The sequence below is a fragment of the Meles meles genome, chromosome X (assembly GCF_922984935.1).
Source record: "Meles meles chromosome X, mMelMel3.1 paternal haplotype, whole genome shotgun sequence".
Classification (NCBI taxonomy): Eukaryota; Metazoa; Chordata; class Mammalia; order Carnivora; family Mustelidae; genus Meles; species Meles meles.
The window spans coordinates 131,917,629-131,928,880 of record NC_060087.1 but is presented as its reverse complement, the minus strand read 5'-3'; the positions used below and the strand labels follow the sequence as shown (position 1 = coordinate 131,928,880).

General features: G+C 53.2%; 1 protein-coding gene across 1 annotated transcript; it reads right to left on the bottom strand.

Annotated features, from left to right (window-relative positions):
* Positions 1-9,881: 9,881 nt before the first annotated feature.
* Positions 9,882-10,951, bottom strand: LOC123934832 (EKC/KEOPS complex subunit LAGE3-like). The gene is made up of 3 exons (XM_045994961.1): positions 10,728-10,951; positions 10,275-10,403; positions 9,882-10,020 (listed from the first exon to the last, which is right to left on the bottom strand). The coding sequence occupies exons 1-3, from the start codon at positions 10,949-10,951 to the stop codon at positions 9,882-9,884; spliced, it is 492 nt and encodes a 163-aa protein (XP_045850917.1).
* Positions 10,952-11,252: the final 301 nt, after the last annotated feature.

The following is an 11,252-nucleotide window of genomic DNA, read 5'->3' as shown; positions in this document are numbered from 1 at the left end:
TTGAGGTTTCTCTCTCTCTCCCTGTGCCCCTCCCCACCTCAAGTAAACAAATACATCTTAAGGAAAAAAAGAAATTCGTGGGGTCGGAGCAGCTTTCGGTGTAGAAGCCGTTTCTTCCACGCTCCGGAGGCGAGACCTTTGTGAGTACCTGCCTGCGGCCTCCTGAACGGTGACGGTTCCATTCTGGCCGCTGGTCCCTGTCCTGCGTGAGCGCTGGGTCTGCTGACCTTCCGTCCTTGCGAGGGGTCCTCTCCTCGGCCTCAGCTGGTTTCCGCACGCGCTGGTGCTGGTCAGGGGGCTGCTGCTTACGCCGGCCGGACCCTCTGCGGACGGCCAGCACCCTGTCCCTTGGCAGCTCTCTGGTCTCCGGTCCTCTGCCCTGCCGGCTCATTTCCTGCACTCTCCCCGTCGTGTCCCCTCCAGTCAGGGACTCTGCTCGGCTCCCTCTGGAGACACTCCCTCCGGACAGTAAGCTGCGGCAGTGCACGGTTCTTCTCCTTTCTCTGCCTTCTCCCAGATCGGCTCCCTTCACGGCCTGACAGCGGGTGTCTACGCAGCTTTGTTTTCCTGTCGCTCGTGTGTGTTTCCTGGGCGGGGGGGGGGGGGGGGGGTGGTGGTTCAAGTGTTTCTATTTCATATGCCTGAGTGGACAGAGTCTGCCTTTGCAGAACCTGAAGGTCTCTGCTGTGGGCTGAAGGGGGAGAGATGCTGCTGGCCGTGATCCTGACGACCGTGAACGGGGCGAAAGGACACGACGATCTTCTCGCCTGACTGGATGCGGCAGCTGCAGCGGCTACAGCGAGGATCTGTCTCTCTCCTCCTGTGTCGCTCTGACTCGCCCTCATTCTGTCCCTCCTTTCTGTTGTTTTCCTTTCATTTGCTCCATTCCTTCCTTCCTTCCGTCATTTTGGGACATGACTTATCGGCCGAGAGATGAAAATTTTGCTCTTTTACACCACAACTTACTACGTTTCTTCACCTTATGCTCTCAACGTGGCTCTATTGATGCCACTCATTTACCTTTTTAAAGATCTTATTTGTTTATTGGACAGAGAGAGAGAGAGAGCGCAAGAAAACAGCAAGGGGAGTAGGAAGCAGGCTTCCCACCGAGCAGGGAGCCCGATGCGGGGCTCGATCCCAGGACCCTGGGATCATGACCTGAGCTGAAAGCAGATGCCCAATGACTGAGCCACCCAGGCGCCCCGCATTTTATTTTTTTTAAGGTTTTATTTGCTTTAGAGAGAGACGGCACAAGAGCAGGGGTGAGGGTGGGGTAGAGGGACAGGCAGGCAGACTCCGGGCTGAGCACAGAGCCCGATGCGGGGCTCGATCCCAGGACCCTGGGATCGTGACCTGAACCGAAGGCAGACGCTTCACTGACTGAGCCACTCAGGTCCCCCTCGTCCTACTCATTGTAGGTATTTTTTCCCCCTGAGGTTAAAAGTCACCTTGATGACAATGCTAAATTTACAAACCATTTCCCTAAACGTCTTCTCTCTTCTTTCTGTCCGGACTGGTTTCTCGCTAGGCTGGTTGGCTGACGGTGCAGGTCTCACCCTGGACATCCCCTCACCTTTTCCTGGGTTGCGGTCCCTACCCTGGAGCACGAGCCTCTCTCCTCTTACAGTCTCTTCCTGTTTGACCCCTTTTTGTTTAGATCCTTGTTTGTTTGTTTGAGTCACGTTGATGGAGGCATAACTGAGACACCACCATATTCATCCCTCTCAGGTGTGCGTTCCTACGCATCTGGGGGAAGCCACATAGTCCCGTATCTACCACCGCAGTTGAGATACAGAATATTTACATCGGCCCCAAAAGTTCCTTCATTTCCTTGTGTAGCAAAACTCTCCCCCAGCCCCTGGCCACCACTGGTCTGACTTCTCGACCTACAGTTCTACCTTTTCCAGAATGGCCCACAGATGGACTCCTACAGAATGCGTCCTTTGGGTCTGGGTGTTTTCCCCCTAGTTGTTAGCATGCATGAGTCGCACCGTTTTTGTTGCTGGGGATATTTCGATTGTTTTGAGATTTTATTCATTATTGATAAAGAATATAGCAAACATAGCAAATGATTGTAGCCACTCACTGGTAGGGAAAATACTGATGCCCGACATTATCCATAACAAACTGAAATATATATATATATATATATATATATATGAACTACAGATATAGTATGTATAATATATATTTAATACATATATATATTTTTTTTTTTTTTGAAAACTACTCACTTGATGAATTTCCGGCATGACAGTCTCCAGGGTCAGTGTTTGGTTAGGCTTAGCCGGAAGCAGAGTCTCTTACACACTCACTTGGAGAGTCGTGAAACCAATTTGGGGGTTTACTTGACAGTATTTGTGAAAACTAGAGATGTGCGTACATCTTGACCCAACTTTGGGAATCTGTCGTAGAGAAACGAGTGCCTGTGCGATAAGGTAATTTGGAGCATGACTTAGCCCCAGCATCATTTGTCGCAGCGAAAAATCAGAAGGAAGGCAGATGCCGGTCAGCTGGGAAAGGTTCGGCAAGTCAAGGGTCAGCCGTCCTGGTGGAACAGCATGTGGCGGTTCAAGAGCAAAGGAGACACCTGGCTACTCACGGCGAAAGAGATTAGGACGGGCCGAGGACCTGTGCACAGGCCACATTCCTGTCTCTGCAGTACGCTCCCGCCACGGGGACACACGGGGAAATGCACCGTCACGAACCGGAACAAGCCGCCTCCACTTCAGGAAGGTTCATCGCTAACAAGCGCATCAGGGAAGGAAAAGTCCACCTCTTAAATTTCCGACTTGCTTGTTATTTAAATACACCCCTCGAGGGGCACTGGGTGGCTCAGTGGGTTTAGCCTCTGCCTTCAGCTCAGGTCATGATCTCAGGTTCCTGGGATCGAGCCCCACATCGGGTTCCCTGCTCAGCGGGGAGCCTGCTTCCTCCTCTCTCTTTGCCTGCCTCTCTGCCTACTTGTGATCTCTCTCTCTCTCTCTCTTTCTGTGTCAAATAAGTAAATAAAATAAAAAAAATCAATCAATCAATATATCCTTCGAGTATGTATTTTGGGGGCCCCCAGGAGGTTCAGTCGGGGAAGCGTCCAACTCTTGATTTCGGCTCAGGTCCTGATCTCAGGATCCTGGGATGGAGCCCCCACGTCGAGCTCTGCACTCAGCTCAGAGTCCCTCTCCCTCTGCTCCTCCTCCCTCCCCCTCTCTCTCTCTCAAATAAGTAAATAAAGTCTTAAAAATATTTTCCTTTTGCACAATAATTGTGTATTCTATTAAGTTAAGGAATAATCTTTCCCGGACTCATTCTTTTGAAACGTCGGGGAAAGATTTTGAGTTTGATGAAGTATCTGTCACTACTGTAGAGGACATCTGCGGGTTTCGTCACCCGGCATCCATTCCCCTTCTCCTGGTACAAGTATCCTTGTCCTCCCCCCGCCCCAGAAGACCCCCATTTTCCTTGCCCTCAGCAGTTAGGATTCTGGGAGAGTTGGCTTCCCCTCTGATGCCAGGAGTAGGCGTGTGGCTCAGGCTTGGCCCATCAGAATGCTGCTTTCCTATGGCCATGATGACCCCATCCAAGCCAGTGACACTCTGGGGGCTGCGGGGCCGGGGCGGGGGAACAGGCTGACACTGGAAAGATGGGGAGCAGGAGCAGGAAGGCACATCTCAGAGGCCCAAATCCTGCGTCCAGCCACACCTGAAAACAGGAACGACCCTGGGGGGTGGGCAGTACGCTGTGGGGGGGGGGGGCAGGAGAGTGGTAGGGAGAGGGCAGGGGACAGGAGGGTGGTTGGCCAGGGGGCAGGGGTATTGCTGCTGCCGGGGTCAGGGGTTGGTCCTGTCACCCCTGCCCCCCCCACAGGGCCCAGAGGAAGGCACTAATGAAGGGGGCACCTAGATGTGCCGGGGCGTATTGGCCCGGGGACCCCCTGGCTCTGCCCCCGCACCCCCTGGATCCGGGGCTCAGCCCGGAGGACAGCTCAGGACCGAGTCGCCACCCCCCCAACCGGTTTTGCCACCCTTAGCTGTTGCCGGACACGAGGCTGATGATCTGTTCCAGTTTCTGTCGCAACTTATGCTTCCGACAAGAGGCATCTCGGTCCAGAGCGGTGAGAACCTGGGGGAGGAGGGTGTCCCCCCCGGGAGCGGGGCTGGCGAGGAGGGGCCGGTGCCCTCCGGCCAAAGCCCTCCTCCCCAGCTCGAGCTCTTCCCTCCCCGGCGCCTCGGCGTACCCCGTCCTCTCTTGGGGGCCCCGGGCACGGGGCAGGAGGCGCGATCCCTCCCCTGGCAACTCGGGGGGCAGCTTCTCCCGCACCCCAGAGCCCCTCCCGCTGCAGAACCGGGCTCCCTGCTCTCGGGGGCCAGAGGGCAGCCCCTCCCGAGAGCGGCCCAGACGGCTGACCCCGAGTTCCCCAGCCCCTCGGCACACACAGCTCCCACAGCCCCCCGAACCTCTCGGGCGGGTCTCCAGGAGGCGTCCTGTCCCCTGACCAGCAGCAGCCCCCGCGGAGCCCCTTGCTGCTCCTCCCCGACCACCCCCTGCCCCGGTGCGCACGTTATGGGCGGCCCTTCCCGACCCGGGAGGTCACCCTGCACCTGCCCTCTCGGGGTCCCTCCCAGCCCTCTGGCCACCCCGCCTCAGTCTCTGTGGCCGCTCCCTCTCTCCTCCGCCACCTCCGAGTGTCCCAGGGCCTCAGGGCTCGCTGCGTGGCCCGCTTGTCCCTCTACACGGGCTCTGGGCCGCCCCCGGTGAGCGCGTGCAGGCTCCGGGCTTTCAGGGCCGGGTCCTGGCTGGCAGGTTGGCATCTCCACTCCAGACACTTCTCCACCCGCCAGACTCCTGCATCCACCTGCCAAATAGACATCTGTTTGGACGTGAAATAGATCACTCAAATTTAATATGTAAAAAATGATATTAGCTATTGCAATGTTTAGCCATTACAATAATAGTATTGAGGGGTATAGTTCAGGGCAAGCCACAGAAACTTTAAAAAGGAAACTTGAGGAGAGGGAGTTGAGGGAAACTGGAAGGGGAGATGAACCATGAGAGACTATGGACTCTGAAAAACAACCAGAGGGTTTTGAAGGGGTGGGGGTTGGGAGGTTGAGGAACCAGGTGGTGGGTAATAGGGAGGACACGTATTGCATGGAGCACTGGGTGTGGTGCAAAAACAATGAACACTGTTATGCTGTAAATAAACAAATAAAAAAGTGAAAACTTAAATATGCATTGGTCCAATGTTTTTAATAAGTATTTCTGCGGTCTTTCACATGGCTAGAATATCAAATTTTCTCCTAACTGGAAAATACTTTTCCTCCTCATTTTTCATTGTGCCTTTGTTCAGCGTCCTTTTCCATATAGTTGTTTCAATTTTTTAATGTGTTTAGTGATCAATTGTGTTCATGATCATTCCCAGGTCTTGTTCCCTACAGAGCTCCCTCTGCCGTGTAACATTCCACAAATGTGCCCTTAGATCGTCTTCTGGTACGTTAAATTTTTGTCTACTCCTAATTAATTTTGGTGAGAAAGGACCCTGGATTCTAACATTGTTTTCTCGCCAAGTCTTAGTCAAGTGTCCCCAAACTGTTTACTGGAATTCTTATTTGTCCCCTGAGTTGCAATGTCATCTTCATCAAATTCTAAATCTCTATCTAGGTCTCTTCTTGTGCATTTGTTCAAATGGCTAATATAGGTTCGTTGATTCCAGGATGGCCTCTCCGAGGAAATTATTTGACGAATCCAGTAGGGAAGGTGGGGAACACGGTGAGGAGAAAGACAGAGACACTCTTACAGAAGAATCCTTCTGGAATGCTGAAGGAAGGCTCAGAGGAGTGTCTACCAGGTGACCTTTCAGAGGCATCTGTGGTTCTCCAAGTCTCATGCCAGCCGTGAGGACTCCACACTGCGGGGTCTGGCATTAAGGACAGAGACCCAGTGAGGTGGGAGATCTGGCTACCACTGCGACATAGTAACTCTTGGAATCCTTTCTCAGTTGGGTTTTCTTGACATCTCCACACTTGGGCTCCATGCACTTAGGGACCTCACCAGCAAGGCGGGATAGAGGCCAAAAGGTTCCTTCCAGGTCTAGAGGAGATCATGTCAAGACTGGAGAAGTGGTTCCCAGGCTCTAGGTTACCTGAGACCATCAGAAGTGACTGTCTACCCCGTGGTCACCTTTAAAAATGGAGGCATGTACCCAGATCCTAGAGTTTGCCTTCAGAAAACACACAGTCCCAGGTACCTGCAGGGCACAGCTGGGTTCTCTGCTTCCTTCTCCCGTGATGTGAATGGGAGTCTCTTGGCCTTCCCCAACTTCATCCGCTAAGTAACTGCAAATCACCCAAACCACCCTGCATTTCGGAGTTTATTGCTTGACGCCCACGGACACTTCTTAGTTGGAGCATTTCGGTTTTCAGCGGCCAAATGCAGCACTGACTAGCTGGGGGCAGGTGGGGCTCGCTGGAGAAAGACTGCACATGCCCCGATGTGCTTGCTCGGTGGAGGAAGCAGCAGAGTACTGATGTGCACGAGCGGGTGGAGAAGCCACCTAAGGCCAGGGAAAGGACCATCTTCAAGAATGAAGTGTGACTCTGCCCACCACTCAGGCCAGACAGCAAGTATTGTCTGCCTCCACCAACCAGGAGTGCAACCTGCATAATTCGGGAGGAACCAGGCAGGGCACTCAGAAAGGTCTGGCCTCAGTGATGGGGGCAGGAGGAATGAATCCTACACTGAATTCCTCTAGTCCCGTGCAGCAAACCTTCAAAGCAGATTCAAACAGATCAAACTGTTTCCATTCACTTTTTTAAAGATTTTATTTTGGGAGAGAGAGCACACGAACCGGGGGTGGGGTGGGGAGTGGGAGGGGCAGGTAGGGGCAAGCAGAGAGGGAGAAGCAATGCGGGGCTCAATCCCTGGACCCTGGGATCATGACCTGAGCTGAAGGCGGACGCTTAACCGACTGGGACACCCAGCACCGCAAACTGTTGTCATTCACTTAATAGCATCCCTGAACAAAGCTCATGAATGTGTTTAAGAATACAAAGATAGCCAGAACCTAAGGGAAAATCATAATGTCTGGTATCCATTCCAAAATGGTCAGGCATGCAGAGAAGCAGGAGACTCCAACCCATAATGAGGAAAGAAATCAAGCAATAAAAGGCATTCAGACTGGAAAGAAAGAGGAAAAACTGCCTTTATTTGCAGATACGGTCACCTATACAGAAAATGTAATGGAGTCTATGAAAGAACCACTAGACTTATTAGGGAGATTAGCAAGTTTTCAAGATACAGCACGTTTTAGAGAGAAGTTTAAGAACATGTACAAATTAAAAATAAGAGGCATAGGGGTGGGGCCCCTGGGTGGCTCAGTGGGTTAAGCGTCTGCCTTCGGCTCAGGTCATGATCTCAGGGTGGGTCCTGGGATCGAGTCCCACGTCAAGCCTCACATCAGGCTTCCTGCTCTGCGGGAGCCTGCCTCTCCTCTCCCTCTCCCCCTGCTTGTATTCTGTCTCTGTGTCTCTCTGTCAAATATAAATAAATAAAATCTTTTAAAAAAAACCCCACACGACTGTTTTTTTTCTACCTTTGTGGAGAAATTTTCTGGACTGGCAGAAGATTTGGTTCTACTTTTTCTCAGCTACTGAAAGTACCTGAAGAGAGCCTTCTTCGTAGTTGAGGAGAGTGCATAGGGAGGGGGAAACGCAGACACCACCATCGTACCCTCTATTTCAAAAAGTGTCGAAGGATACCAAAGGGCCTGGGAGTATAGAGAAACCCCTAGAAAGCCAGGATTGCTATTCTTACCAATCTTGTCCTCTCCTCAGTTCTCATCTACTTTTCCTGCATTTATCCATTTCTGCATTTTTCATTAGTCACATGGATGTTCCCTGGGGCCAGCAGAAGGAAAAGTACGATCCCAGCCTCCCAGTGCTGTGCTTAGCGTGATAGCTTGGCTAAGAGAGTGGGAGCTTGACTCGAATACGCCCAGCCTCTCTGAGCCCCAATTCTTCACCTACGAAAGGTGTAATCAGGGTGGTATGGACATCACCAGCTTGTGGTGAGAATTACAGACAGTATTGGGGATCGAGAGCATAGTAGAGTGTCTGCACACAGCAGAGTCCGGTTTTCACTGTATTTTCCCCGACTGGTCCTGGCAGCCACAGCAGGCTGCGGGGGCTGAATATGGTCAGCCCAGCGGGGAGCGCCAACAGCAGTTTAGCAGCCTCCCACTCGGCGGTCGCACGAGCCCACTGAAGTGTCCTGGAGAGTAAAGGCCCTGCTCTCCTGAGTCCTGCCGGCTGGCGTGACCCTCCACGGCTCACCACCGTGGCCCAGCGCAAACACTTCTGCTGGCCAGAAGGAGAGAAGACGCCTCCCCGGGGCAGCCTGTCTGCTGATAGCAAACTTGAACTGTGCCACATTCCGATCAATCAGAGCTTTGTAGAAATGGGCGGGAGCAAGAACAAGTGCAAGGTGGTTGCGGGCATCACCGCGGTCCTCCTCGGCTCGGCCGCGCTCATCCTGATCTGGGAGAAGCGCTGCGTGTACCGCAGACCTCGGAGGAGGAGTGGGGGACTGAGCAGACTAAGACGGTGCTTGACACGAAGCTCAGGCTGACCCACGGCTTCTCAGCCAAGAGGGACAATGGTAAGAACACGCAGAAGAGAGCGGCGCCTGCCACGCCCCCACCAGAGCCCTGCCTGCCCGTGGCCTCCAGTAAGGACACTGGCAACTGTTAGGTTGCAGAACTGAGGCTCACAAATGAGCAGTTCACATAAAAAAAAAGTGTTTTCCCAAGATTCCACTACACTGCCTCCATCTCCCCCTCTCCCACCCTAACCAAACCAACTGTACCAACACTTTTCTTTTGTGATCAGAAACAAGGCCAGTAAAGCACAAAATTCTAGCTCTAGGGTTTCCGAATTTTTTGCTCGTGCAAACTGAGGTTTGGGGGCTGTGACAGGGATGTAAGGGAACTGGCCGTATGTTCTGAAGAGCAATTCTGTATTGGAGTTCTACCTCTTGGAATCTATCTTAAGAAAACAACCATCCAGGCGTGCCTGGGTGGCTCAGTGGGTTAAAGCCTCTGCCTTCGGCTCGGGTCATGATCTCAGGGTCCTGGGATCCAGCCCCTCGTCGGGCTCTCCGCTCAGTGGGAATCCTGCTTCCCCCTCTGTCTCTGCCTACTTGTGATCTCTGCCTGTCAAATAAATAAATAAAATTTAAAAAAAAACAACCATTTATACAGAGACTTACATACAAGAATTCCACTGAGACATTATGTATAATAGGAAAAAGTTTGAGAAAAATACAAGTGTTGAACCAATATATCATAACATAACACATCATGTATGTATCCATTTGATAAGATGTTTTTGAAGTTTTAGACAGAGGTAAAGCCCAAATTTCAGATGGAAAATATCTCAGGGGGAAAAAATGATGCTAAATTTGAAAAGCCTTACTCATTTATATGATGCTATAAATTTATTGTATTATTCCTACAACCCTAAAATTACAAAAGTATTCCAAAACGCTGACATTAGTCAATGCTGAATGATAGGACCCAAGCAATTTTCATTTTCTTTCATTTTTTCAATGTTTTCAACAGCGTTGTACGAGTTGGATATCTGAATCCCAGAACCTCCCCTCCAACCTGAGGACAAATCTGGACACTGAAAAGAAACTCAGACACGTAACAGTGGCTCAGTTTTATTATCTGTGGCAACGAATATTTAACGCCAATGAAAACAAGTGAGCAGCGAGTACCCCAGGGCCAGTACAGCCAACAATTATGCCCCCAAACAAAGTGGGAACTACGGCAAAAATCATGCGCCTGGGGAAGGATACACTGCCTAAAACGGGGCCCCCTTGTGGACTCAGCCCCCTTTTCCAGGCCGAGGCTTGGCAAAAAACGGGGGCACAAAGTGCTGCATGGTCTGAATTACCATGGAAAGCTGGTCGAGCAGAGTGGCAGTAGAAATTTGCAGGAGAGCAGAGTCCTCAGCAGTGACTTTGCTAAAAGTGAGGGGAAAAGGAAATAACTTTAGATTTGGTTAACGAACTCCCAGCCTCGCTCAGTGCAAAACCCCTCCCCAAGGTTCCTCCTTCCCAGCTCCCTTAGAGCCACGCCTGAGGCTGCGACAGACCCTGTGCCCCACGTGCCTCTTTAGCCCAAGCCTTCGGTGTTTGCGCATGTCCCAGAGAGCGACCCTCATGCCGAGACTGGCCCAGGTTCCCACCGGCTCCCCCGAACCCCTTCTAGAACTTACATCAGCAGGTTACTGCCAATCACTGTGAGCTCCGTCTGAACGGCCCCCTGGAAGTGTTCCTCGCCTGAGATCAGGTACTGGCGGGCCATCTCCGCATCCATGTAGCACAGGAAAGGCACCGTGAGGACGCTGATGGAGATCCGGTTAAGGCAGCATCTTTGCGGACTTTAGGGCTGAGGCTGCCCCACCCACCAGAGGCCTGCCTTCCCCCAGACCGCCCCTCCAACCCCCAAGACCACCTGGGGGGCCGCTTCAGGAAGTCTGCCTCCCAACCCCCCTCAGCCTACCCCCGCTGTTCTCTCCAGCTTCCCCCCTCCACGCCGCCCCACTCCCTTCCTGCCCCACCTCCTCAAATCCCCCTCCCACACACCCCCAAACCCCTCGTACTGCCCCCTCCCCTTCCTGCGCACCCCCTGCCCCCTCCCAGTCCTGGAGGCTCCTTGGAAAGGATACAACTCCAACAGCTGGCTTCCTGAGGCTTCGCCCGAGGCCAAGGCTGAAGCGTCTTCACCGTGCCTGGGGGCAGGCGATGCCCCCTCGAGCTCGGGAGCTCCCCCAGCCACTGCACCCTCGGCTGTGGTCCCATCCCTGCCTTCGGGTTCTCCAGGGCCTCCGGGGCCCGAGGGCGCTCCAGCACCACCCTCGGCACCCCCCGCACCATTGTCTGGGGCCTGCATGGCTGCTCCGACTGCCTTCTTCGAGTCCAACCCTGCAACTGAGGCTCCCTCCTGAAGCTCCGCCCCTCCGTGCGCAAGGCCGCTGGGGACGCCCAGGGCGCCTGTGCAGACAGACCCCCCCCCCAACCATGGCTCCTCGCATGTGATTGGTTCCCGCCAAGACGACCCTGCCTGCGCGGGAAAGCAGGCTCCCTCACGAAGCCCCGCCCCTAGCACGTGAAGCAGCTTAGGTTCCCTACTGCGCCTGTGCAAACAGGCCCCTCCTATCCTGGACTGAGAGGCTGGAGGGGAAGCGTGTGGT

What these genes read in the sequence shown, in the direction of transcription:
- LOC123934832 (XM_045994961.1), bottom strand. Translation starts at nt 10,951, where the DNA reads ATGCAGGCCCCAGACAATGGTGCGGGGGGTGCCGAGGGTGGTGCTGGA. An exon ending in GGAAGCCAGCTGTTGGAGTT is followed by an intron (nt 10,404 to 10,727) that starts GTATCCTTTCCA and finishes GATCTCCATCAG; the next exon opens with CGTCCTCACGGTGCCTTTCC. An exon ending in ATTGGCAGTAACCTGCTGAT is followed by an intron (nt 10,021 to 10,274) that starts GTAAGTTCTAGA and finishes CCTCACTTTTAG; the next exon opens with CAAAGTCACTGCTGAGGACT.